Source organism: Pleurotus ostreatus, assembly GCF_014466165.1.
Source record: "Pleurotus ostreatus strain PC9 chromosome Unknown scaffold_2, whole genome shotgun sequence".
Lineage (NCBI taxonomy): Eukaryota > Fungi > Basidiomycota > Agaricomycetes > Agaricales > Pleurotaceae > Pleurotus > Pleurotus ostreatus.
In genome coordinates this window covers 296,480-324,223 of record NW_023503157.1, presented here as the reverse complement: position 1 = coordinate 324,223, position 27,744 = coordinate 296,480, and the positions used below count along the sequence as shown (strand labels likewise).

General features: G+C 51.0%; 6 protein-coding genes across 6 annotated transcripts; 1 reads left to right on the top strand and 5 right to left on the bottom strand.

The window, feature by feature from the left end:
* Positions 1 to 788: 788 nt before the first annotated feature.
* PC9H_002883 (uncharacterized protein) lies at positions 789 to 1,304 on the top strand (the record flags this gene model as incomplete). The annotated part of the gene is made up of 1 exon (XM_036772483.1): positions 789 to 1,304. One exon carries the CDS (start codon positions 789 to 791, stop codon positions 1,302 to 1,304), a length of 516 nt encoding a protein of 171 aa, XP_036633956.1.
* Positions 1,305 to 2,306: 1,002 nt separating this feature from the next.
* On the bottom strand, positions 2,307 to 2,770 carry PC9H_002882 (uncharacterized protein; the record flags this gene model as incomplete). The annotated part of the gene is made up of 4 exons (XM_036772482.1): positions 2,307 to 2,411; positions 2,464 to 2,548; positions 2,608 to 2,694; positions 2,745 to 2,770. The coding sequence occupies 4 exons, from the start codon at positions 2,768 to 2,770 to the stop codon at positions 2,307 to 2,309; spliced, it is 303 nt and encodes a 100-aa protein (XP_036633955.1).
* A 568-nt stretch (positions 2,771 to 3,338) lies between these two features.
* On the bottom strand, positions 3,339 to 5,536 carry PC9H_002881 (uncharacterized protein; the record flags this gene model as incomplete). Its single annotated transcript, XM_036772481.1, has 10 exons — positions 3,339 to 3,719; positions 3,780 to 3,892; positions 3,943 to 4,052; positions 4,109 to 4,227; positions 4,369 to 4,481; positions 4,531 to 4,651; positions 4,702 to 4,988; positions 5,145 to 5,181; positions 5,239 to 5,335; positions 5,391 to 5,536. 10 exons carry the CDS (start codon positions 5,534 to 5,536, stop codon positions 3,339 to 3,341), a joined length of 1,524 nt encoding a protein of 507 aa, XP_036633954.1.
* A 625-nt stretch (positions 5,537 to 6,161) lies between these two features.
* Positions 6,162 to 6,587, bottom strand: PC9H_002880 (uncharacterized protein; the record flags this gene model as incomplete). Its single annotated transcript, XM_036772480.1, has 1 exon — positions 6,162 to 6,587. The coding sequence occupies one exon, from the start codon at positions 6,585 to 6,587 to the stop codon at positions 6,162 to 6,164; it is 426 nt and encodes a 141-aa protein (XP_036633953.1).
* Positions 6,588 to 8,043: 1,456 nt separating this feature from the next.
* PC9H_002879 (uncharacterized protein) lies at positions 8,044 to 9,244 on the bottom strand (the record flags this gene model as incomplete). The annotated part of the gene is made up of 2 exons (XM_036772479.1): positions 8,044 to 8,738; positions 8,824 to 9,244. 2 exons carry the CDS (start codon positions 9,242 to 9,244, stop codon positions 8,044 to 8,046), a joined length of 1,116 nt encoding a protein of 371 aa, XP_036633952.1.
* A 1,513-nt stretch (positions 9,245 to 10,757) lies between these two features.
* PC9H_002878 (uncharacterized protein) lies at positions 10,758 to 13,310 on the bottom strand (the record flags this gene model as incomplete). Its single annotated transcript, XM_036772478.1, has 15 exons — positions 10,758 to 10,813; positions 10,862 to 10,887; positions 10,942 to 10,972; positions 11,033 to 11,102; positions 11,152 to 11,168; positions 11,223 to 11,353; positions 11,414 to 11,442; positions 11,501 to 11,719; positions 11,783 to 11,850; positions 11,900 to 12,238; positions 12,312 to 12,348; positions 12,403 to 12,431; positions 12,484 to 12,591; positions 12,642 to 12,905; positions 12,965 to 13,310. 15 exons carry the CDS (start codon positions 13,308 to 13,310, stop codon positions 10,758 to 10,760), a joined length of 1,770 nt encoding a protein of 589 aa, XP_036633951.1.
* Positions 13,311 to 27,744: the final 14,434 nt, after the last annotated feature.

Here is a 27,744-nt window from a genome sequence, read left to right as displayed (position 1 = left end):
ATGAGCACTGGTGCTGCACTGTCATATGACAGCTTGCGGCGGCCGCTTCCTGATCGTCTGATGGTATGTTTCCCTTCTTATGTTGGACCTCGACATGTTTTCTTCACCCAGTCGCCCATTAGGCTGTCTGAGGAAGGTGTGTCTGCCTCCAAGTTCACCTTCCCCTTTCGACCCCCCATTCCGTTGCGTTGCCGAAGGCTTCTTTCGGGCAGAAGTCGGAACCAGCTCAATCAATGTCTAGGCTGTGCATCAACTCCAATGTCGAGATGATATTAGAAGAGAAGATAATACCTGAGCCCGCTAGCGAACTTTCGAGAAAATAATGTCTGCATGATTCTGACCGTTTACATGAAGACACTAGTTCTATTAATGCATTGAGGGTGCAGTATAAGCATCCCACATCACGGTTACCGCCTTTGAGTAGGAGACCGCTCCTTCTCTTTGATGGGTGCGTTTCCCCAGCATTTCACCCATTCGCTCGCTAAAATAGTTGCGGTACGTCTCTGAGATCGGAACCATCAACGTCGAGCATAGTGGCGATTGAAGTAGAAACCACGTCGGTGATGATGGGTATTCGAGGTCGTATTCCTGCAACGAAGTCCCATGCCCACGACAGCGCTATTCTAGAAGGCACCGAGACCGCTGGGCTCATCTTTTGAATCACGAAGAGGTATTGTTCGTGTTGAACAAAGGGAGGCCTGAAGCGTATATAAAGATCCCTTTATCGCATAACGAAAGAGCAGCAACTAAACCTAGTTGAGTTCCCCAAGTCAACCCCAACGACAACGATGTACTTCAACGTCAAATTAATCCTTCTCGCTATTACCTCTCTCACCACTGTCGCGAGCGCAGAAAATATCCAGTACGACGCATTCGCCAGCACTGTCGAATGTAGTGGCGCCAGGTTCTCCTGCTTTGACGGCGGTGCTCTGTGCTGCGCTCTCCCTCCCGCCTTCGGCTTCTCCGTCCAATTCAACAACTTCGCCGTGGCAGAACAAGGCCAGGGCTACACGGGGAGCACCTGTGCTGACTTCCTGTTTGCCTTATTCGGTCCTGGAACCAAGTGCTGGAATGGGGGAGGTGTTCGTGCGACGCACGCGAACTGGTTCCACACCTCTGGGAGGCGCACTATTGACCCTCATTCGGCCACCTCGAACTGCACCACCCCGTCGAGCTTCACGTACCACGACGAGTTGAGTAGAGCGGAAAGGACCATCAAGGTGCCTCCCAATGGAGCCGACGAAGTGGCAGAGTTCTACACCAAGAAGGACTTTGCCAAGTTGGCAAGCTACGAAACCTACTAAAGTAAGCTGATCAGCTGATCCTCCGGTGTAACGGGTTCTGAAGGAAACAAAATAGTATGCGCCGAGCTCGAACACGCAGGATGTGATCGTCAGCTGTTCCAAGAACAGTCTCCATGTCTTATTACCGTGACCCTGTACCTGTCAGAAATATCTTTTGATAAATTGATGAATTTGTATTCCATGGATCTATTACTTCGCACCAAACTGACTAAGGGGTGTCTAGAAAGTGTTGATCAAGAGAGATTTCAGCGAGGCCCGTTCAATCCTTCGTAAAAATACCGTAGAAGAACCGTAGGTGGATGATATCGAACGTACGGATAAAAACATATCATGGTATAATGGAAATCCAGTGTGAGGAAGAGAGAAAGGATGCGCTCCAGTGAAAGACGTGTCAGAATTGAGACATGGTTAGAATTAGTCGAGGTCTTTCTAGAAGCTGCAACCTGCCCAGATACACAAGGTCTCTCCGAACCAAAGCCAACTAATCAGTACGTGGGTAATGCAAACTATCGGTTTTGTCTTTCGCAAGTCTTTGGGGTCACTGTGACTGCATAAACTGCTGTCGTTATTGTCTCGCGCGGCGCAGTGTCGACGAGCTAGGAGGCGCTGAAAGGTCCATCAAGTCCCTCTTAATGGGGCCGACGCGGTCGCGAAGTCCTACATCAGGAAAGAAACCGCCAAGTTGTCCATCTACGACGCCTACCAAAGCAATCAAATTAGTTGACGCCGGTGTGTCGATTTCTGAAGGGAATTGAAGCTAGATGAAGATATCAACTACCACAATAATCATCACATGGTCGTTATCCATGCTGCGGGCAGGCGTCAAACGCTCCACACGTTCTGGTTGCGTTAATATCTGAGAACATAAGTTTCATGGATAAATTCGTAGGAGAGACCGAATTATTGTATAACGGAAAGAAGCTAACGTGAATGCAGTATGAAGAAGTCGGGGAATGTTAAAGTGAACTAAGGTGAACTACTTGTCACGGTACAGGTTCAGAATCAAATATAGAGAACACCCTTAGACCCATCTTTGTGGTCCTCATAGTCAGCCACAGGGACTACCTGCCAGCACTGGGTGCACGTAACGACGCATGTGAATTTGCACTGCGAGAGAACGTGAGCTTCCAGTTTTGATCGGTTCTGATATCCTACGCACCGACTTGGCATGGTTCTCAACCGCCAGCAGATGGTTGGTGCGAGCACTGCACCCAAGGTGGGCGTGCCAACATCCATATCTCAATCTACAGCATGATATAATGTCAGGCCAAGGCTAATTGGAATGTTAAATGTTGGCACTGACCGGGGATCGGGATCAGCGAGAACGATCGGCCTGTGATCTTGGCGGGAAGAACCAGTCTTTACGCGGTAACCCCTGGCTTTGAAGCAACTATGATACACAGTCAGAGCTGAGAGTAAAGTCGAGAACGTGACACGTACTTTTCGCAAATCACTAGGCAAGTCATTGATTCTTGAGATGAACTCTCCCTGTGAATAACGTAGTACTTACTTGTAAAGGTAATCCCGTCGTAGAGTCTTCTAAGCGTTCTAGTGTGAACTGAGCAAGCCTCACAGTATCCTGAGTTGTCCGAGAGTGCCATAGTAGATGCGTAGAAGATTGAGAGAGGTGGAACTGATGGAAGAAATCTACCAGTTTACCGTTGCTTATATACGGTCCAGTCAGCCTGAGTGGCCTCGCAAGTGGCCAGGAGGCATTGTGGCAGACAAAGCATCTAGTTCTTTTGCCACGGTTGGGCCACATACTATAATGAGCGGGCACATAACAATAGGTGGTAGAGTCGGCGTAATTGTCTACTCACAATCTTTGGCCCTCAAGGAACTGGTGGACAGAAGGTTCACTTAGCTTCGTGACTCAGACTGATAACGACAAAGCCCCGGCTCATAAAGGCCACCCGGTGATGTGAATGAGAATGAATATGTCTCAACACGAAAGTCTAAGTGCACTAGGGGATAGGGGTAGCTCCTGATACACAAAGACGATAACACAAATGAGGTTTGATCCACAGTTCAGCTCTACGTCGCCGTGCCCATAGCCAAGGACACAATCACATACATGTTAGCGGACATAACGACTAGCCATATCGCCGCACCCACGCTCGTCGTTATTATCCCGCTGCTGAAATCCACAGTCTTCTCACCGCCCTCCGCGTCGTTCCTCACCGCTCCTCCATCATCGTTTACCGGCTCTATGCGCTCCGCCGGATGTCTGACCGACATAATGGACTTGGACGAAGTCAAGAATATGAGCGGGAAGGTGATGAAGGGGAGAACGATGGATAGCACAACTTGCGAAATCACTAGGAGGTCGTCCACGCCTTTGCGGCCTGCCGCGATAGCCACAACCATTGATGGGATGATGGCAATTAGCCGAGTGAGAAATCTTCTAAGGATTGGCTAACGATACGCCGAGGTGTAAATAAGACTATGGACAAGGATGCGGGCAGTGAGACTTACGGAGACTCTCCATTGAAGGAAGCCTTCTGAAACAGCCTGCCCAGCAACGGTGGCGATCAGAGAAGAACTTTGACCTGCAGCGAGAAGAGCTAGTGCGAACAGTGTCGCGGCCGCTGAAGAGAGTGTCAGTACATGTCGAAGAACTGCTAGGGAAGAGGCGTACGCTTGCCAACAAAGTCTCTAATAACATCATAAGCGTCAAAAAGACTGGCGGCGTCTTTGCCTGAGCCCCCGTGGCCATAGAAGAAAACGGCGGCGGCGAGGATTAATATACTAGGATCAGGAAATATGTCAGTTGATCCAGACCGCGTTGAAGAAACCCGGCTCACAGCGAATTGATCAAGACAGCAAAGCCAAGTAAACTTGCTACAATGTCAAAGATCCCGTGCTTGAGGTGAGCGGTTACAAAAGGGAGCGGACGGTTAAGTCTATCCGCGTGCGTTTTGACCTGTGCAGCGCTGGGATCGGCTGGGGGTACGCGAAATGGCGAGGTGAACCACTCCAGGCAGGTTTTTCTCCACCGCCGGAAGAGAGTGTGTGTCTTGGTGGCGGTTTCGTAATCGTCTGAGGTCATAGAAAGAGATTTGACGAGCTTCTCCTCCGGCTGCGTGGGGGGAAGGGCCGATATCCTATCCTGTGTCGCCAGCGCGGACCCTAGGAAGAGACTGTGTGGCATCACTGTAGCCCCGATGATACCAACGGCTGCCGAGGGGTAATTAGCGGCTGCCGTTCGGATGGTGGGTACGCTTACATGTGTATAATCCACCGCTCTGGAATATGTATTTGGAAGGCACGTAACCATGGAAAGCCTCTGCCCAGTCAACATCGACCTTGCTAATGATAATCGCCATGCAAATCAGAACTGCGAGAACCTATTATCCGTTATATTATATTCAGCATGTACAATAAGCATCGAACCCACCATGCCAGCAATCAAGAACTCGAACATCCTGACGGGTTTGCCACGCAGCGGGTCACCCATTGCTAGGATGATCAAGACATCGAATCCAGTGAGAAGTACGCCATGCCAAAGCTCCAAGGCGGGGAACAGCATGCACAATGCAATGGCCGATCCAAGCAATTCCGCCAAATCAGTAGATATAATGGCGACCTCCGCGAGGAGGTACAAAGGGTAGAGGGCCAACCAGCGCCATAGTTTCGTGTGTTTCGGTCGATCGTGCAGTAGTAACCGACAATGGGAAGCAAGATCTAAAAAGCACACGATCGTGTCAGAATCTGAGTTGAAAGACCGCGCAAGATAATGAAAGAATCGCAATGAGAGCCAGCTTCCTCCTTTAGCGATCTTGGAATAGAGCGTGGGCAGCGTGGAAGGCCCCTGCGGGTAGCTAGTATGACTCCACTTACCGAGACCAGTTACACAACCCAGCCTACTTGCCAATACCTAAATCGATGGGCGTCAGATCTGTTTCGGCTTAAATCGATTGGCGCTTGTTCTCACCTGGAGGAAGACAGCAAACAAACCCGCTAGCAAAACGACAAATAGGAGTTTGTATCCGAATTGCGATCCCGCCTGAAGATCGACTCCCCAATTACCCCTATAGTTATTGTCATAAACTACGAGAAGACATGACAGCTTGGGTGAATACCCACGGATCAAAGTATGCGACAGCGCAAACTATCCCGACGCCGGTATGTTTTCTGAAATGGTGGTATATCGTTAGCCCGGTGGTTTTGAGACGGGAAGACCAGTGTTTCTGCGATTCTGCGGTGGACGCGGTTTCGCTGTGAGTGGGCATGATGGGGGGTGATTTGAACCGTTGGCTGGCACAGGCCAAGCTAATAAGCAAAACCGAAAGTTGAGGACACCCAGAGTTACGGGCTCCATGCCTTGACTTGTAATGAAAGGGGAACGACTGAACGGTACTTGGATCATCATCCCCGTTCGCGACTCCGCGCCGCATCGTCCCGCACGCGCTTTACCAGCGTCTACCCGCAATACCGGGTCCCCGGGACAGCCCGGCTGCATTCCCCGCCCTTGGATCGTTGCTGGATATGCAATGAGAGGGAGTTTAAGAATAAATACATATCCGTCGAAACAGCCGCAGTACACCACCCCGAACGAGGGGTTCATTGTAGCGACGCTACGCAGTGCGCACACCAAAATAGCATGCAACTTGTTGTTTTGACAAACTTTGGGAAGCTTACCACTGCTTCGTTCCTCCGAACACGTTTACCCCTAGCATGTAAACAACGAGCGTGATTAACGATACTATTACTACAATGGTACTCCAACTCTCCGATAGAGTCTAGTCGATGTCGATGCTGCGATGATAGGATGGAGCCGATGGGAGTAGAGGGATTCGCCCGGCCCTAAGAGGGTTTCCAGAAGTATTTGAGGTAGGTAAGGGTAACAGATCATCGTCAGGGTTCCGCAAGATGTAAGAGGGAAGTCAATTTCCGCCAGGAGGTTGTGAATCGATAGAGTTGCCTGCGGGCCCACGACTGTTGATGTACGAGAGTTAACTCTATGAAAGTAAGCTTCGGAGGGGAGCCAGAGGGGGCCAGTTCCGGGAACAGAGAACCAGCGTCGTAGTTCCTATTCGAGGCATCGTCTAATAGTCGGTCGGCCAAGCAATCTGAAGGTGTCCTAGAACTGTCTGCATCTCGTCCAGTGAGAAAGGTCGGACGAAAAGGCTCCGCAGCAACTTGACAGCGATAGTGGGAATCGAGGTAGCCGCCGGAGTTGAAGGAAGGCTGAGAAGGAATTTCGGGAGTAGGCATCGTCAGGACCAGAGAAGGTACGTCCAGGTAGGTAGCAAAGGTTTGAGGAGGACCGATTATCGTCATGTCAGAGGTGGCCACGTCGACTTCGTATGGTGAACCCTCTATATTAGGTGTAGACTGGAAATGGAGACGCGCAGAATTCAATAGCTGTAAATCAATCACCGGGTTCGTGATCGCAACATAAGAAACGCATACTGAACGCATTCCACCACTTTCAGTGCACCTGACATAGCAAACGGAGATGGATGGAACGGAGGCCAAATTCGATATGCAATCACCGTCCTATGAATAGATAGATGATAAAAAATAACCTACCCACATGCTTTCAGAGGTAGGAAACCATGCTGACCTGGCTGTGTATCATTCGACTGACTCTACCTTTAACCCTTCGTAGACTCCTCTCGCTAAGTGAGGTGCCAGAGGCCTTCTCAATCTTTAATGCGCTTTTGGTTAGCTCGTGGCTCATCACTCGTGCATTGCTTTATATGGGCACCTTGGGAAAGGCGATCTCGCGCCTCTGCGTTTTCCCGCGACAAGGGGACACTGTGTCGGTAGAATGTGATGTCGGCGAAGGTCGCCGTGGGGTCGTTCGTCGCGAGTATGGAGTCAACAAAGACGCCGTCGCCGGTGAAGCCCCTAGATGTTTGAATTCATCGTAAATAGCAGCGCAATAGCAAATTCGCACTGACATTGAGTATACTCTCTAGCGGGAAACCTGAACAGCGGGTCAGGATGTGATGGCGTTACCACAATCTTCTAGACCCAGTGGTAAGCGGCATGTAAAGAACCCAGCGGGGGCAACCTACTGGGTGGGGTACAATGATCATCTTAAAGATGAATCTCAGCATGGGACGTAACGAGCCTAAGACCATCTCGAACCCTCGTACTGTCGGGCTAGGCGGGATCTGGACAGGATGCAGCGCGTTCCAATCATTATTGACTCGATGCATTGACCGTGGAACCAAACTTGTGACTGTGGGAAGACTAAAACCTAAATTAAGTATTCCTTCAAGATTGGAGCACTTGCGACGCCAAAGCAACTTTACTGTGAACGGTTTCTTGCGAGGGCCCCGGTGAGCTACTGGTCCTCGCAAGCCATCTGTTCAGTCCCATCAGTCCCGGCTCGGACCGTAAAATGCCAGGAAACTCTTATGAACAACATGGTGAGGGGGGGTTGCGCGATACCTCATCTAAATCCTAGGGAGTAGTACGAGCCAAATGGGGGACTGCCTTGGTTCTGAGCTACTGAAGGCCGAATTGCATTTCCATGGGAAGGAATGATGGTGAGTATCGTCACCTAATCTATACGCACACAGAATGACGCCGGTAAATCGAACACATCATGCGCTTCGAAGAAACCATAGACTTGAATATTTCACTCCAGTTATTTAAATTTTTGATATACGAATACACCGGCATATCGAAAACGCAATCATTTCCTACTTATATACATTGTTACAAGCCAATCGCTATTGCTATTGGATCCAGACCGTCTGCGGAGCTTTTGCAGTGAGGGATTTCAGATCAGGGATCGATATAAATACCGCGGACGAAAGTCCAAAGTATCGAGGAGGTTTCGATGCGCCTTCCCGTCGTAAGATCGCGAAGGGGGCATATTTGCTGGCCCAACAACCGCAACCTTCCATCTCGCCGTGACTTTGGATGACGCGGGGGACTTGCCTTGCCAGCGCAAAGTCACCTTAGTATCACCCGTCTTGAAGATAGTGAGCACATACTCGTGCTTCTCGTGCTTCGCCGGATATGTGGAAACATGGACGAACTCGACAGGATGGAGAACCACCATGATGCGCAGACCGCAGTTCGTTAAGCTGAACGAAGGGTCTAGAGTTCTCGTGGGATGCGAATCGAAAAGACAATTGGACGACAACGTCCACGGCTTCCCTGGATACTCCATCTCGGAGTCTTGGAAGGCGGAAGGGTCATCCGCGAACATTGAATTCCACCGAGAACGACTGCCGTTCCAGAGAAACAAGCTCCGATCTTCAACATGATGGGAGCACTCGACTTGGACCCTATAGAACGCACGTTCTTCGCCTTCACCATACGCAATGGGGATCTGGATATCTAACAAGACAAGAAGGCAGTAAGACAGATCTTCTGGCCGTGAGGTGGTTCTCTTGGAAAGCCATCGAAAAACATCCCAGGCATTCGCAGGGCTAGGGTCATAGTCTTCCATGAAATTGTATTCAATCTCTAGAATATGGGAAAATCCGTTTAACGTACGCAGAATGCAAAGAATGGGATGCTTACTTGTGATTCTAGCTAGCCTCTCAAGGACGTTGGGCGTTGGGAGTGAGTTTCTCCGATATTGACATATTTTTCCTGCGTAGCGGAGGGGTGTCATCCGCTTCATAATCATCGAAGTCATCATCAAGGTCCGAGCTACCAGCCACTGTTTCTTCGTCCTCCTCTTCATCCTCTCCGTCAGAAGCGGTGTCTTCATCATAGTAACTTCCTTTGCGTGCAGAAACCTCTGAAGAAGTATCATCGAGAGTGACTCGTCTTGGTCGCACAATGTCGTATTGTCGATGAAAATAGAGTTTTGACCAGTCTTCGTAGAAGAATTTGAGCTGTCTCGGCGCTAGCAATTCTTGTAACGTCCAACCCCTCTTGAACCAAGGGTCATTGTCTATGCGGCCATCGCGGCTGGCACTAAGATAGACAATACAGAAATGGGAGTTTCGATACCATCTGTACATCGAGCGGATGGATTCGTCGAGGTCGGTGCTGCTCTTCTTGTCGATGCAACCGGTATCAGCCCAAGCATAGACGCACTGGTATTCGCCTCACCCCGCCTCCTCGAGGAACCTGTTGAACTTCACATAGTCCCGTTGTTCTTCACCTCCACATCACCCTCGTGCTGTAAATCATCGTATGTCAGTTCCTCGTCTTCCCATCTATGAGAGAGAATAGCGTATGCAGAAGCTGCACGGATGCGGACAGCTAGGCGCCCCGATTGCTCTTCAGCTAGCACATCTATACTTCGGTTATCGTCGGGTCCTCAACTTGATTCGTTCCTCGACACGAATTGTGATCCTCTCCACCAACTGGTTTCGTGAAACGAGTTCCCTGTCATCTATGTGGTAGAAATACAATGGACAGCTGTGGACATGCTTCTGGATAGCAGGTAGAAGAAATTTCAAGAAAGCGAGTAGCAGGGAAAATGCGTACTATGAAGAAACGGAGAAAGGAAAAGATAGGTATCAGTAAGTCAAGTTGAGTCGCGCTCAGACAGCTGCCGGCCTACCTTCTATGGAAAACGGTAGGTTGACGTTAACGTTGGACTTTATGGATACATACCTATGGAATTCCAATTCCACGATCAGGCAAATGAGTGTGAGGGCGTTGAGAAACACGATTTATAGCAGAGCAAAGTACCTTCTGGTAGTACTCCTGTACACAATAAGCCACAAATTCGCCGTGCATCTCTATAAAGAAGTACGCACCGTCGATTTGAGACTGAGGGGCTGCGGGCTTGTGCTGTATCGCCTGGGCCTGAGTGGGCGGTTGGGAGGAGAGGGGTTGAATCGCCTGAATCGCCTACGGCCTGGAGGGGAGACGGTAGGCGATCTGCGTCCTGGTGAGGGACTGGGTCGCCTAGGCGGCCTTCTTCCTATTGGGGAGGGGCTGGGCGACCTCCATGAGGAGGGACTGACACGCTTGACAGCTCTACGTCACACTTGGAAGGGGCTTGGTGACCTGGGGCTCGGTGGAGAGAGACTGCGTCGGGGCGGGGAAGAATTGAATCGTCTGGGCCTGCGGCCGGGTGGAGAGGGACTAGGTAGCCTGCGGCGAGCCGGTTTGGGACTGCTTGTGTTGGAGTTGCGTGAGTTCTTGTAATCGCGAAGCATGGTAGACAAATACGAGAGGCAGGTCTGAGGGGCGATTGCAAAGTAGCTACGGCAAGCTGGACACTAAAGGCTTTTATTTTGAGCATCGGGAATCGAAACCTGACGCACTGCTGCTGGCTGGATCAATTGATTACATGTCAGAATCTCTGAAAAGATGTTGGTGGAACACGTTGAGATATTAGTAGCACGTCGCAAAAATGAGGACGAAAATACTACTGCCACCACAATGTCATGTCACGGTCTCTTGTCATGGGACGAAGTCGTTCTCCGCAAAGCGTGTCAAATGAGGGACACGAATGTCATGAAATTATTGCTGCGAGTTATGATCATTATCGAGTAGTATCATTATCGATGCCACGTATCATGGTAGCTCAAGCCACTTCTTCAACAGGGAGTCAAAATTGGGGGTCCCAAGGCCTACTCCACGTTGGATAGGGAACCGAATGGTATAAAATGAAAACGTACCAGATGCCGGATCCCAACCAGGCATTCTATCGAAAAAGTGCCGTGAGGGAGATAACACTGGAGCGATAACAGGCACTCACGCTGCGAACCCGCCGAACCACTCGCCCTGTACTGTGATATAACACATGAGTATCGCGACGCCAGTGTTACGAGAGGAAGGGTCGAACGTACATCCTTTGCAGCCTGTATTGGTTCCAACGACTATATCGCGGAAAGCGGGTGTGAATCCCGAAGAATAAAGCTATCAAGTAACATGAAGTTGTTGCTACCAGAGCAAAATGGAGGCTTACGGCGGGGTTGATGAAGCCTGATCGAGGGTCAGCATTGTGTTATAGAAAAGTGACCCCGACGGATTACTGACCAACTGGGCCCTTTCCTTTTGAAAGGCGCGCATCGTTAATGAGCGATATCATTGCTCCCAACACAGGCGATGACCCTGAGACTCCACTTGAGTTGACGAGAGCGCCACTCTCAGCAGAGACATAGCGGTTGCTTCAAACAGTAATGAGTACCGCGTATGCGTTTGCGGTGCTTAGTAGATGTTAAACTCACGATATCACACTGATGTCTGGATACCCCCTCTGTGAAACATATCATCAGTACTTCGCCTTGTCGCAGAGATAAATAGAGATTGTATACACCGTGAGAGTTGAAGACTTTGAATTTGCCCGGATCAGTGCGTGTCAATTGTTTCAAGTATCCTTGAACAGCTCTGTTCTGATACGCGGGTGTCGGAAAGCGCCTGCTGAAGCCTCCCCCAGCAGAGGTAAAGAATCCCATAGTGAGATCCATGCTCGTTACCTCTTCTGGATTTTGATCGAAGACAGTGCTGTTAGCCCGTAGTTGAGTTCCACCGACCTAGAGACGTAACTTAGTTAGCGAAGTAATGCTTCGGGCCCCCGGGGAGACGCTGGCACTTACGCTGGTAATCCATGGGCAAGATCCTGGCCATGCGGGGTTGAACAGCGTTCCGTTGGGCGAGACGGTACCTTCGTGTGCATTCAGTCGCTGCGACTTCCAACATAGGCGAAGACCCACCGTTCTCGTCCATACAATACCCACGAGTAGCACCCGCTGTACCTGTATTCCCAGAGCCATATATAACGGTGACGCCCATCAGACCCAGTTTGGCGTATTCATTACACTGTCTTCTAGAATAGAGTTCTGTTAATCGGCCCTCTTCGTCGCCCCGTGAGACAGAGATAACGTTAGGTGGACGAATGTTGCCACAGGAGTGGTCGTTGAACGCTCCGGGAATAGGAATGGGGTCAGGAAATTGGGGATCGAAGTTTAGATCATCTCCTCCGTCGGAAGTGCAGTATGATCCGTCAACAGCATCAAGCCATTCATTGAACGAGACTGCGCCAAATGGGCCACCTGTGAATGGGGGAGATTGAACGGTCAAACTCTATCTCGGGTGTGGGTGTGTTGGGGGATAGAGAAAACGAACTAAATGTCTGATCACCGACTTTAAGGAAAGTCACTTTCTGTGGCGCAGCGAGGGACATGGCGTACTGAAGAATCTAGCCTGCTTCCCCGACGCCTGTCTCCGCTGTGGCGTTCAGTGTTCCTGAGGTGAATCTAATTCAATGGGGAATCCTCGATAATGAAATCTGTCTAACCTCCGTCAATAGAAACAAATGTAGGTGATGATCCGACAAGGGACGGAGAGAAATTCTCGAAGAACAAATCCAAATCGGACTGGAGATATGTGTTTGGATGGAAGTTGACTATTTTTGAAATGAGCCGTTTAGATTAACAGGTGCAAATATAAACGCACCGACAGCAAAGCTGTTGTTCGCTGCTGGCGTCTTGGGTCTGTATGTGATGTTGTATAGGGCGCGCAGGCAATCCGGGGTCATCGCCTCATGACATCGCCTGAAGTCTGCGCTGCCTTGAGGCTGTCTCCGAATGTTGGACTTGTAGCGACTATCATCGCGGCGCTGAAGTGGAGCATCGGAGACTGTGAGACTATGTTGCACCGTTGGGATAATGAAGTCGACGTGTTCGCCCACATCCACGGGAAGTTGGTAGGAATGACAGCCTAGAAAAGACCTATCAGTATGATGTCTAAGCACGAAAGCGAGTAAGGAGAGATCGTGCCGATGGTTTCTTCCCCGTTCTCGCGTTTGAGTACTTGATATTCTGCGCGCAGCAGCTTCTCAACTTCGCGGACCGTAGCATTATGTACGTCCAGCCAGGCCTTGTTCGTCCGCAATCGAATTCTACTTTCCTGGATCCCCGAATCGACAAGCCACCTCTTGACGGAGTTTACTGCGTGTGACGAGGGCGAAAATGCTTCTACCACTCGCTCTGGGGGCCAGTGACGACCATAGGTAGGAGAGCTAGGATCGGAGACTGCCAAAAGATGACCAGGAAGATCTTCAAGGTTGCGCTGCTTCAATCCTATTCGCAGGGGAAATGCGAGGTCCTGAGGGGGGCGTCGCATCTTGGGCGATAAAAACTCGGCGCGCTTCTCATGAACGTAATAGACAGTGGACGGGTGAGCCGATATACAAACAATGGACGCGGTGAGGGCGAGGAGAGGAAACCACCAGTGATGAGTCAGAAGCATTGTCAGTATCGAGAAAGTGGAGGCGATAGCTAGTATTTATATTGTAGCGAGATCCGCCAGAGTCGACGAGTTGTATTTGACAGCTATTCAACGTCAACTCACGGCAGGAAGCGCAGTGCAAATCCGTAGCATCGAGTTTCGGTTTCAGAGAGAGAGGTAGCATGTGAACAGGCTGTTCAACTGCAGCAGATATCAGGTCACATTTATGGGATGCTGAGACCACGTTTGAAAACTTGAAGATTGCCGCAGCCTTTAACGTCAATGGAGTATCATGGTGAATGCATCTGTATCAAATAGAAGGAAATCGGCGACATTACAGTTATGGGGTTCAAAGCGATACACAAGCCAATCCGTAACCACACACCTCCCATAATTAATTCCGTTTAACCGTATCCGCAAATTCGACTAACTGGTTTGCGACACCCTTTATTAGATCCTTCTTCACCAGCGCGTCGTTCCATCGACACACTCTCTCGCTCCAAAATAGTCCCGAGCTGTCTGATTTGTCACACCCATACCAGCATCCTGCTAACCCGCCGTAGACCGCCCCCACCGTATCGGCGTCGTCACCCATGTTCACGCACATAATCGCCCCTTCTTCAAACGAGGACGACGCAAAGAATGCATACAAGGCCGCGATCAGTGTGTGGAACACGTAACCGGTGGATGGAAGCGCATCTCCCGACGGCAAAGAGATGACTGGAACTGAAGAGGGCGGCGAGACAGTCTGTTTAGCGGACGTCGACACTTTAAGCAGAAGGGGATGGTGCGTCCAGTAGTGTTCTTCGACTTCGGGCTTTGACGATGATTCTGGAGGTGGGGTGATAGTAAGGGCGTCTCGACGGACCTCTCTCTTCCTTTACCACGACCATCAAGATTAAGCGCCCGCCCTAAGCCCGGGTACGCTGCAAGGTAAAAACCGCAAGAAAGGGAAGATAAGAGGTAACATGAGTAACCCCAACCCGGGGAGTAAGCCCGGGTTCAATTTTAGCAACTGGTTCCTTCCTACACACCCAGCTGATAGTGCAAAAACATCGATTCATGCGGGACTGACTGCCCTCCCTGGCGCGCGCAATACTGCGGCTGAACACGACGACGACGACGACGACGAGGCCTACCATTCCTCCACTGACCAGCCAACACCAACACCCAAGCTCAGGGCCAGGGCGGAATCCACCCACTCCGACAACGCCGACCTCAGCAACTTCACCTTTCAAGCGACACTGGACAAGATTAAGGCAAGAAATAAGGCAGCGTCTCATCGGGCGGAGCCCTTCAAAGATCGTGACCCCCCCCCACACGCACCCCTACAGCAGAGCACACTCCCCTTCTCGCCCTCCACAGCCAGTCTGGTAGGCACCAAACGAAAAGATAGAGACAAGGACGCGGGTACGCCTCTCCCTGACACCCCAGCAACGGCGGCAACTCCAAGAACGACCCCCGGTACCCCTGCCCGTAGTCAACCCTGCCGTTCGCAGAAACGGGCCAAAATTCCGACACCCCGTGCAGAACCAGACACGCCCCTCAGCAAGGCCACCAAGCATCTTCGGGACGCAGGGATGCTCGGACTCATGGGTAAAGTTGATCTCCGTGCTGTTACTAACGCTCTCTTCAGAATAGCTTCACGCTCGCAGGATACTGGGACCAGCGAGCTCCTTCACGCCCTGGCCACGGTCCAGGACGAGCTCCTATTACGGCAGTCCATGGAGCAGGCCACACTCACCTTGCGGGATGCGGTGAAAGAAATCTCGGGCAACCTCACTGAGAAAATGGCCGAGCTGACCAAGGAAACGCTCACGGCGGTTCGGCAGGGTGTTATAAAGGCAGGCCGAGAACTTGACAAGTGTACTGATGTAGTGAAAGTAGCCACCGGCGATCTGAAGGCAACAGCAGAAAGCACCCCAAGATCTTTTGCTAGCGTGGCATCCACCGGAGTACTCCCCTCCCCGGCACCGGCACTCCTACAACCGTCAACACAGGCCAGATTGGAACGGGACCGCAGACGCATTCTCATTGACCCACCTATAGGGCGCACCCGACTCTACCCTGACACGGTGGGAAACATAGGTATCACCAGGAAGGCCACCGAGGCGCTCCATAAGGTCGGGGGCAAGCCCACATGGGCATTCATCAGTTGCACCAAGCTCGAAAAGGGAGGTGTGCTCCTGGAGGCCAACTTAGCTGAGGTCAAGGACTGGCTCGTCACCGGCGAACACCTTGCAAACTTTACGGCCATCTTCAGTCCTGGCGCCATTGTCAAAGCAAAGAAGTACACCATCAAGGCCCTATATCTTCCGGTGGAGCAGCCAATCGATACCGTTGAAGCCCGTTTAAGTATTGAAAAGGAAAACGGCCTCCCCCCCAACGCCATCACGCTTATCAAGTGGATGAAATCAGCGGAACGACGTGGCAAAAACCAGCAATATGGACATGCAACCATTACCTTCACCTCGCCCAAAGATGCTAATCTTATCCTCCGACAGGGACTCACCTCTCTAGACACCAACTACCGCTGTCACAAGAGCAAGACAGAGCCACTGCGATGCCTCAAGTGCCAGACTTACGGTCACATCGCCAACGCCTGCACAGCTTCACTCACGACATGTGCCACCTGCGCCCAGCACCATGACGAGGCAGGGGACTGCCCGCAACTGAACCGAAAAGAAGCCCACGCCTGTGTCGCCTGCCGTATCGGTGGGCATGCGAGCTGGGAGCGTTCGTGTCCCAGCCGGCTCAAACTCCAGAGATTACTGGACGAGCGGCTGGAGGGCAACTGCCTGCCCTTCTTCCCAACTGAGGAGCCCTGGACCCAGCGCCGCTCACCCTTCTATTCAGGCCGCGCTTCAAACTACAGCCTTGCGGACTGTGACTGGCGACAGACCAAGAAGGATCGGCTGCAACAAACGACGATACCTGAGGCCTTCAAGCCTCTGGTGGCAGCATCTCTTGCACGCAGCAGCCGCCCTCCACCACCTGACGGCACTGACTGGTCAGACCCCGGCCGGGACCTACCCATGGATCAGGACCCGCCACCCCAGCTGAAAGAGAAGTCCCCCATGTCCGTAGCCTCATGACTGACGAACCATCCAACAGTATTCGCATTCGACAGTACAACCTCAACAAATCGTCAATCGCCCAGCAGACAGTTTCCAACACCCCGTTACATGAGGACTTCGACATCTTGCTAATCCAAGAACCCTATCTTTGTCATGCGCAACTAACACGTACTAACCGCAACTGGGTCCCACTCTACCCCTACTCGCAGGCCGATAATTTATACCCCACACGATCACTAATTCTGGTCAATAGCAAGGTCAGCACTGACGCATACGAACAGATACCCATCCCTGGAACTGGCGACGTTACTGCCCTACGCCTCACCTCCAATGCTGGCGACATCTTTATCTTCAACATCTATAACGACTGCAACCACTCGCGTGCACTGGACAGTGTCCGACAGACAGCTCTGGACCTGCGACTCCGATACAGAAACCCGCTAATGATCTGGGCTGGGGATTTCAACCGGCACCATGAATGGTGGGACAAACCAACCGACCATCACCTCTTCACAGACAGAGCCCGCGAAGAAGCCCAACTGCTTGTCGACCTTGCAGCCGACTTCGAAATGGAGATGGCACTAGAACCAGGAGTCCCCACGCTGGAGCATATGGTAACGAAGAACGAGTATCGAGTCGACAACGTCTTCGTATCCACGGATCTCATCGACAGGATCCTGGTCTGCGAAGTGCACCCAGGGGAAGCTCCCGCAGGCACGGATCACTACCCCATAGACTCCATACTAGACCTCTCCACCGACCTAGCTGAAGAGCGACGCACACGCAACTTTCGCCTCGCGGACTGGAAGGCTTTCAACGATGAACTCACCGCACGCCTCCCTGGTGCTGGAATTCCTAACCACCTCAGCACAACCGAGGATATCGACCTTGCTGTCGACACGCTCACGGGGCTCTTGCAGGGAGTCATCAAGGACACGATCAAGGAGAGCGGCATCGCCCCCTACAACCGCAGATGGTGGAACTCCGAGCTGGAAACCCTTCGCACGCAGCACACCAGGGCAAAGCGAGCATCACACAAACTCCGGGGAGTGGCGTCACCAGTCCACGATGAGGCACGGCAGCTTGGCGTCAAGTACAAGCGGCGCCTGGAGGAGATCAAGACGGCACACTGGGAGGACTTCCTTGAAGACCTCGATCCTCAGGAACTGTGGATAGCCAACAAGTATATCTCCAGCCCGGGATCGGATGGAGGCAAGGTGCGTGTCCCCTCTCTCAAGTTCAGTATGCCCGATGGTACGCAAAAGGAGGCTGCCTCTAACGAGGAGAAAGGGCACATGCTCGCTGACATGTTCTTTCCCAAACGCCCCCGAGACTTTCAGGCGACCGCACCCGAGACGTTCCCAGAGCCAGTTCCGCACAATTTCAATACTTCAACATATAGGACAAGCAATGTCATCGCCAGACTCAAGCCATACAAGGTTTGCGGGCCAGACGGAATTCCGAACGTCGTCCTCATGAAATGCAGTGGCACGCTCACCCCCATACTGACCAAGATTTACGAAGCAATCTTTCGCCTGAACCACTACCCACTAGCCTGGAAGAGATGGACCACAATTGTCCTCAAGAAGCCGGGCAAACCCCGGTATGATCTGGCCAAGGCATGGAGGCCGATTGCCTTACTCAACACGATGGGCAAGGTTCTCACGGCACTGGTCACTGAGGACTTGGTAGAGATGTGCGAGAAGCACAATCTTCTCCCAGACCACCACTTTGGGGGACGCCCAGGCAGGACAACGAGCGACGCACTACACACGCTTACCACCAAAATCAAGAGGGCCTGGGGCGCAGGAAGGGTGGTTTCTGCACTTTTCTTAGACATCGAAGCTGCCTTCCCAAATGCGGTAACTGACCAACTACTGACCAATCTTCGCAAGCGCAGGATCCCACCGGAATTCATCAACTTCGTCCGAAACCTCCTCTCTCACAGACAAACCACCATGGTCTTTGACGACTACAAGTCCGACTGGATCGACGTGGACAACGGCATTGGGCAGGGAGATCCCATCTCAATGATTCTCTATCTCTTTTACAACGCTGACTTGGTAGACGTTCCAGATGCCGCCAAGCGAGAGGCCGCCATCGCCTATGTTGACGATGTCACCTTCATAGCAGAGGCCAAGACCACGCAAGGTGCACACCGCAAGCTAACGGACATGATGACACGCCGCGGAGGAGGCTATGAGTGGTCGGGCACCCACAACTCCCGCTTCGAGGCCAGCAAACTCAGAATCGTAAACTTCACACCCGACGACACCGAGCACCCCACCCTGTTACTACGAGGTCAAGAGGTCCTGCGCGAGTCATCGTACAAAATCCTAGGGATTATACTCGACGAGCACCTTCGGTGGAAGGAACAGACAGCGGCCGCCCTCAGCAAGACTGTCCAGTGGATTAACGCCTTCAAGAGGCTAGGGCGTGTCGGGGGAGGGATAAGTTCTAGGTTCCTCAGGCAGCTATATCTCGCTGTTGCTGTCCCAAAGCTAACCTACGCACTGGATGTTTGGTACACCCCAGTCCGCCTACCAGAGGGGCGTAAGCGCAGAATCGGGTCCGTCAGGACACTGAAAATCCTCACCAAAGCACAGCGAATAGCAGCGTTAGCGATCTCTGGGGCCATGCGCACCACCGCCAACGATGTGCTGGACCTGCATGCCAGCCTTCCACCGTTGGAATATACACTGGATTTCATTTGCCACAGGAACACGGTGAGGGCGGCGACACTGCCAGGTACACACCCAGTGGGTGAGATTCTGACATGGACCCACAGCTATCATGGCAGTCACGTTCCCCCCATCATCGCACTTACGAGGCTCTACGACATCAAGCCAGCAGAAACGGAAGTCATCCAGGCGACCTCGTACAGGAGGCTTGGTAGTACCTGCCCCATCCCAACACACATAGCAGCCTCTCGGGACGACTCCAAAGAGCGGGAGGCCAGCTCAACCGCGGACTACAAGATTTATGTGGATGGGTCGGGCTACGAGGGTGGCGCCGGAGCAGCAGCGGTCGTTCACCATGGCGAAGGGGAAATTGCAGCAACGAGTCACACACTAGGGCCGCTCACACACTACACCACCTTTGATGCCGAAGCGGTGGGACTCCTTCTTGCATCGAACGAGGTACTGACAAAAAACCTACAGGCACTGCGGGCATTGCCCGAAATCATCGATGGTGATATCGTGATGACACGCGGATAGCATTCAAGTTTTAAACCCCGTATTTCCGACAGCAATATCGAATAGTAAACTCTGAATGTCAACTAAAATAAAATCAGAATAACTCATGCATGAAAATTGTGAATACAGCCATAATAAACTTGAAGGCAGAAATGGTGAGTAAATCAAGAGGAAAATCAGAATCCCCCCCCCGAGGATATCCTGGAAGTATCTTAGATGAAAATCAGACTACCTCGGGTGATTAAAATCTAAATATCTCCAAGCTTTCATCCGGGAGGATATGCTGATGATATCTAGCATATCTTCTTCGGTATTTCCTTCATTTAATCACTGAGATCATATTCTGAATATTAATTAACATACATTCAGAATATCACTCGCCGTTTTTGATCGATCGATCGATATGTATTCCAAGATGTAAGTCTTACAGCAAGAAAAGATTTGTACGTATGAAATCCCGCATTAGAGGGCGAATCTGAGCGGTAGGCAGTGCCCGCGAAGCTCTACGGGACCGCGTTGTGTTCCGTCGTTCCATGCGAATTCGGGGTCATCGTTACCGTCGACGGTTATCGTAGCTCGCAACGATCCGTTGCGATATATATATACGGTCGCGGATAGTTCGAGTAGCGCAGATTCCGACGCGCCTCTGTACTCAGAGTCGTCAGTCGCTGAAGCATGCATATGGCGATCCTTACGTGATAAAGAGAGTGTCTCTCTTCTTGATGCAATTGCCAAAGCGTAGAATCGCGGCGTTGTAAACGTCCATCGCGAGTTTGTGAGTAACGTCTGACGTATAGTATGTTTGGTTGATTGACATGATTCTGTAAGCAAGTGGGGGTTAGAGGAGGCAGAAAAAAGCCGTATGAAAGGCAGGGCGTACCTTGCAGCAACGTTGTTGGTGGTGGTGGTGAGGAGGAGGGAGGTTTGATGGCTCAAAACATTTATTTGTACCTACCTATCGTTTGTAGTACCTACTAGCCATCGCAAATACAAACGAAGACACCCTCTGCGCGTCCATCCCACTCCCAACTCTCCTCGCTTCGTGGACGATCCCACAATTAAAACCTACGCAGCGAACCAACAAAAAGGTGAACACACAAATCAAATTTTTCACTTACTCACTCATGGACCAGGGCGCACGATACCCGAAATCTTTCACTAATTACTCACTCATGGACTCGCTCCACTCACCGTACGCTGTGACGATATGTTATTCTGCTGATCATTCAAGATGACGCGTCTGCCTATTCCCTCTAAGGTATCGCCGTGTTTCGTTGATAGGCGTCAGCAGCCACGGTGTATCACCGTTCCATAGCGTCGTGGATTGCGTGGTTAATCTTGTTGATCGAGCCGTCGCTGAACCAAAAGTCCCAGAAATGGGTCTTCATCTCCGTAATCAGACTGCGATCCAAGTGGGAGACTGCGTTATACACTGTAGGATACAGTAGCTGTCAGAATACCGCTTCGCGTGGATTACAGGATCGCTCACCTATTAATAGGAAATCCGAGGCCAAATATGCCTGCACATCCAGCATCGAGGACACTTGTGTTTGTATCATCGAATCTGTCGTAGCACTACACGTTCGTGGCGACTTCGACGCGGCCGGCCACCCAGATCCTGCTGATCTTCTCGTCGATAGAACGTCATCCACACGTAGGGGTTCTCGCGAACGGAACCCGTTCGTGACGCTCGCGTAGCCACTATGGTCCCAGAACATCCTACCCCTACCCGCATACCATTAACCCTACGCTCCCCCGCCCCGACCTTCCCCAGAAACCCCATTTCGTCGATATCCTGTTGATCACCCACCGTCGTCGCGCTCATAGGCTGGCCGTTCGCGACTCTGATGGACAAGCGGCACGGGAGTAGCTCGATTCATTGACGCAGAGGCGAGCAATTGAGGCGCTATATGCGTCATTCCTTGCAAGTACGATATCATTTCTTTCGTTGGACGTAACAAGGTGTCCTATTTGCCGTACGTTTCCAACTCGGGGAACGCCGTAGGTGACTTGGATTCGTTACGAGCAAGATGGGGCCGGGGGAGGCGATTCAGAGGGTGCAGGCCTTCGTGTCGTCGTATACCAGGGCTCTCCTAGGCCAATATGCGCGTCGGTTCTTTTCTATGCTTCGGCTGATGGCAAGTTTTCGTGTAGGTTCCTCCGGATCTACCCTCATGCGCTCATTCAAAGCATTGATCGCTTTGGATATTCAACTGCGCGAAAATGAGTACTAGTCTTAAGTGAGGTGACCGCAAATGATAGGGAACGAGAGTGAGCTGTGTTTGTCTCACATGGTGTCCCTTGGAGTGTCTAGCGTCCAACGTGCGATGTCCAGAAGTAAGTCATCCCACACGCTTGTTGTGTCCCCTTCAACTCAGCAAACTCGCCACTGCTGCCTGCTTCCGCTGCGTGCTCCAACGCCCACTCAATCATAGCCACTATCCGCCCTGCCAAAAAGCGCATCGGCCGTCGGCCACATCGTACGCATCATGATCAGCCTTAGATCTAGATTAGGACGTATCTTTCAGTTCAATCGAATGAAGGCAATTGCAATGTCCCGACTCACAGATTACCCTTGATTTTGGTGGGCCGACATCCTTCGCACTTGCAAAATCATGCAGAGTCTAACGAATCACTGAAGGCCGGGAGCTCTAAGCTAATTCCTTTCTCTCTCGCTGCTGCCTAACTTTCAACTGAAGTGAGCATTTCATGATCAGAACCAGCGGAAACCCCACACCGATTTCTAGATAGGTTTTGCTCCAGGCCAAACTAGTATCATTTCTTAAAGGCACATTACATGCGCATGTACAGGAGCGTAAAAGTTGACCATCCAAGAGGGTCCAAGTCTCAAGCTTAAGTACAGCGTTGAACACTGTACTTCTCGAGCCTCGGGGAATGAACGTTAACGTTAACGTTGTTTTAAAAGCAGTGACGCCAGCCAATTCCACTGCAGCACGTGCGAGGAGTCAGCAGTGTCACATGATCAATGTAAATTTAGAGCCCATATCAGGAAATCTAAACATTGCAGCTCAGCCTAATTACCTCTAAATAGTTGCAACTATTTATTGTGAGGGAAAAACGTGTTGTCTGCGTTGCAAGTCGAACATGATCATGAGTGGCCAGTACTTCCAGCCCATACCATCCTCTAGACCTTGGTTATTCACCCGACGTTCTCGCGTTACAAAGCTCTCCGTCCAGCTCACATGGTCTGACGTCCGTATCAAGATGTTATATTTGCGGGGGTTCACGACGTTAACTGTGACAGATAGTTCGTGGTCGCCCCAAAAGACGTATCCGACATCAAAATCGCAGCTAGCATTGGAAACACGATGTGGGATCAATGCAGCCATGCAGAGAAAATCTCTACGTACACCGAAACTCTTTGGCCTGGTGTTGTTGAAGTCACCGAAGGGCCTCATAGATCAAAAAAATGGGTCGGTGAGTAATTGCTCTAAACTCGATCACCGGGGCGAAATTTTAAATGTCTAATGCCGTATCAGCATCAGGCGGTTTCATAATAACCCATAGAGACACAGAAGTCATGGTACAGGTTATCCAACCTGTTCCATTAGAGTACTTCCCCAACGAGGTGATACATGGATCATGTGCACTATTCGAAAATAGTATTCAACTACTGCAACAGATCATTCGTAGGACCCTTGAGGAGGCTGGGAGAATTTCCCGAGGTGCAAGTAGAAAGCGGGATGATGAAACGGAACAAACGACACATTGTGACGGAGCACTGCAGTATACCGCATTTTGTAGGAGCTTCCTTTAATGCAATGTCCGCGACTCAATAGATCCGGATTTGTGCATGGTAATTATCCATACTGAGAGAACATCTTTGAACGGTCAACGTATAGATTATTCCCTGAATGACTGCCTGAGCTATAATTATAATATGATCTATCAGTCTGATGATCGCGTAGGGAGTGATAATAGCAAACTCTTACCCGGTCAAGTGGTAATATATGAACAAGTTTCATTCCTGGCGCAGCCTCCATGAAAGTCAACGCGCAGTGCGATACCAGATTTGAAAGTGGTATAAAATGATGCTGTCGATCTTCTCTGTCGCATAAAAAGCCCGCTACAAATCCATGCAGACGATAAGGATCCATTGTTGAGTCGATTGGCGTGAAGGCCTGTATAGAGAGATACACAGCACCAGGTGGGTTTTGATAGTCGGACTGAAGGATGTTTTCAATAGTGCCCGCTAGGAGACTGGCCCCTTCCGTCCCAGAATGTGTTGATGGGGAGGACCTGAACATTACAGAGCCGTTTCGATACTTGGCAGAGTTTGCACGTCCGTACGGAACACCTCGCCACAGAACTTCTTCGAAGGCTAACACACTTCGTGTCACCTCCTGCGTAGGGGTCATTGAGCGGAGCTTGTGGTAACATTGATCGTCTAATCTCAAAGGTTCGGATTTTGACCCTAACTTGAACTTTGGAATGTCAAATTCGTGTAGGCGATAGAACGCTCGTGGGTCTTCGCTGCTTATTTTGGATAAACTTTCAACAATCCTGGGGACATGTGCTCGTAGTGTCCCATCATCGGATAACAGCGCGGCGAGGTTGGCATTACGGGCGGATGCAAGCATCATGGAAGTCTCGGTCTGACCTACGGACGATGAGAATCCGACATGCCAAAAGTAGATGGATGATCAGCTCACCTAGTTTCCTATTTGTATTGACCCGATGGAGGAAATTGATGTATCGTTCATAATAGGGAGAACTGTGAGCATGAACGGGACCAAAATCGTTCAGCATTGTTCCTAGGTGAAGGGCGGCGTGATCAACGGGCTTGAGGGCGACGTCGGGGTATAACACACGAGAATCCGTCATATATTTGACGATGTATCGACTGTACTCAGATATGTGCTCTTGGGAAGTGGTCCTCATATTGGCGATAACGACAGCGCGAATGAGATCTAGGAAATTCGAGAGTAGGTCGTGCCTGCGTTCATCCGCCCTATGCCATAGCCGTATGAGAGTGATGGGGAGGTGGACAGTACATAGCGTCCGCGTCTGATCCGCTGATAAATCCGTGACCGACGCCCAATTCTTTGGAACACGGGTGGTCCAACTTGGCAGCAGCGTGCGCTCCATGTCCTCCCAAACATGCATCAGAACATCGATCCCTAGGACGGGAGCTCGCTTGTTGGTGTCAGGAAGATGCTGAATAAGGGTTTGAAGGGTATGATCATCGGAGCTCGCCTGCAGTATAATTATAAGTACATAAAAATGAAGTATATAAAGCCAGTATATCACCTACTTTGGTTAAGATTGCGTTGGCGAAGGGCATTTTTACTTGTCGTCCATCTCTTGAAACGGCGTTGGGGTCGATATCGATAATGCGACAAACCTGCTGGAGATGACCCACAGTTATTCTCGAGATCTTGCGTTGCAGGGTTTCCAGCCTTTCGGCCTCATCAAGGTGCTCTTCTCGTAGGAACGCTACAAGGATGCGGATAGCGGTCATGACAGGTTTCGGCTGGCGGTCGTGATCAGGTTCGAGAAGATCAATGTCATTGACATTGGGAAGTGCTGGGGGTGCATTGTCACCGATTGATGCACCGTCCTCCTCATCCTCATCTGATCCATAGTAAGAATCGGAACCAGAATCTTGGAGGTAAAGGGCCCTTGGCCTCGGTTGACTAGGCCCGGGTTCACCTCCTCCTGCCGTACGGCCACGCCTTTGCCTTCCGGCCCCTCCGCTTTCATTGGAATTGTTCGTTATGAATTGGCGGACGGACAGATTCGACTCATCAGATCTCTGGAGTCAGAAGTTGGTATTCGCAGGTGAGCATTCGGTTATAATTCCTTACCCAGCGGTGAATGCCTTGTGCTAGGACCCATCGTGTTCCAAGCACTTCGCCGTTCGCGCCTACAATACCCATCTCCATACAGAACACATACAGTACCTTCCTATGCAGCTCTAATAGCTTGAACAATAAGTTTGGTGGTTTACTTGCGACCAGCTTTTTGCAGTCTGTCAAGGTCTTTGTAAGGCGTTTGCTTAGCGCCATTTTGTCGCGCACACTCGGGACGATCGGGGTGGCATTCCCTCCTGGATTGGACGTATCAATTTGAAACATATAACGGAGGTGATTCTTGAGTAGATTGATATCCAAGGCGTGCATGCTGTCGATGACGATAAATTTGACAGGATCCCAATAGGGTAGGTCAAAGAGAGGAGACCAGCGCTGCCCAAAAGCTTCGAAGAGCATCTTTTTGTGGCGCTCTGATGGTGCGTCTCGCCATGCTTTGGCTGCGTCTCGTAGATGCTGACCCGACTTTGATGGCCATTTTAGCGGATCCAAAAGATCGATGTCGTCGATATCGATATCACAAACAGTGCATGTGTTATGAGCGCTGGGTGCGGGTTTACCAGCGACTTGACGAGCTCCAAGCATGTCACATACTAGCGGAATAAGTGCTGCGAAGTAGGTTCGCCCACTCGCGGAACCATGAGTGCGCGAGAAGAACACTCCAGACTCCCAAAATTGCAGGAAGTCATCAACAATCAACTGGATATATGGGTTTATCTCGTCGAGCGAGGGCTTCTTAGGGCCAGGGATGACACCTGCGAGGTAAACATTTTCAGGGAGGTATCTCAGGTGTGGGGGGAGATTGTAACAGACGAGCCAAATCCCAGTTGAGGACTGGGGTGTGTGGCCAGGTCGCGAGGCGTTTGGTTCGAAGCTATCTGCAGACAAGCCGAAAACGAGGCGGCCGGGGCCACTGAACGGATTTCCGTCGTGACCTTTCAGTTGGGAGAAAATATTTGCTAACCATATATCCGATATCGGTTGATGTCCAGAGCGAAGCTCGGATGGGTAGGTATCCAACAGGTCGTCGATACCTTTGCGAGCCAAAATCCTTGCTAACCAATGTTTAAAGTCTTGGTGCTGGTATAGTACACGCGGTACAATGCGCTGTCGACCCCCCACGATTGTCTCCTTCCATAATTCCGCGGCACATGGGGAGGACTCGGGCGCACGCTTCCCTAGGCATCGAGGAGGGTTTGAAGGTTCGTTGGGATTGTACGGATAGATCGAATGGCAAGAAGTGCAGCATATGAATGTCCGCAGTACGGGGTCAATGTGCAAATGTGAGGTTGCCGTCCGCGGGTCCCCCGAAATAAGTTCTGCGATCTCGGTTGGGATGGCTGTATTGCCGCCCATCAGGTCACGAAGCCCAGATAGCTGCAGTCGCAGCGCCCGCCTCGATACAAAATAGAAGTGCTGCATTATCGCCGTTGTGACATAGGCAACTTGGGTAGCTATGGGCTCGCGTTTGACGAGAGAGTGGAAGTATATATCTACGGATGACATCAGTCACGAAAAGACTTAGACGAGTTCGAGTACAGGTACCTGTGTTGACATAAGATTTGTCCTCTATCTTTCGTTGATTTAACCAGTGGAGTTCTTTATCACGGTTCAAGCGGTCCCATTGAGAACGCAGCTGGGGTAGTAGCTGCGCGTCGTGAGGGTATGTGAGTTGGGCCGCCTTTGTAAGCAAATACGCAAGGCGTAGCTCAGTGGTGAGAAATGCTGCATTGGCGCGACTTTTTGTGTCAAGTGAATGAACTCCAGCATTGACGTTGCGGGGGTCCATCGGCTCCCTGTATTCACCGGAAGTCGAAGGATTATTGATGAATTTCAATGGATGGAGTGGAGAAGACGAGGGGAGGAGATCGAAGAGGGCCAGTTCTTGCTCAACCAATTGTTGCCATCCAACGTCAGGTCCTTGCAATTGGTCACTGGTGGGCGCAGTCGTCGCGGCACCAGGCAGCAGCTGCGAGGTTCTCGTGCCATGGCCAATCGATATCCGGGAAAGTCTGTCATCTTTCCGGTGATTGTCCATTGTCCAGCAGCGTTACAAGTTTTCCGTCACCAACGAAAGACTGAGATACGGAATCCCATTGCAGGCAATGGCTATGACATCGACAAAGAACGTATGTTTTCCTAAAGGACAGGCAATCTTCTTATTATCGTCGAAATCCAAACGTAAAAATCCGGGCAGACCTTTCACGTCTCTCTAACTCCATAG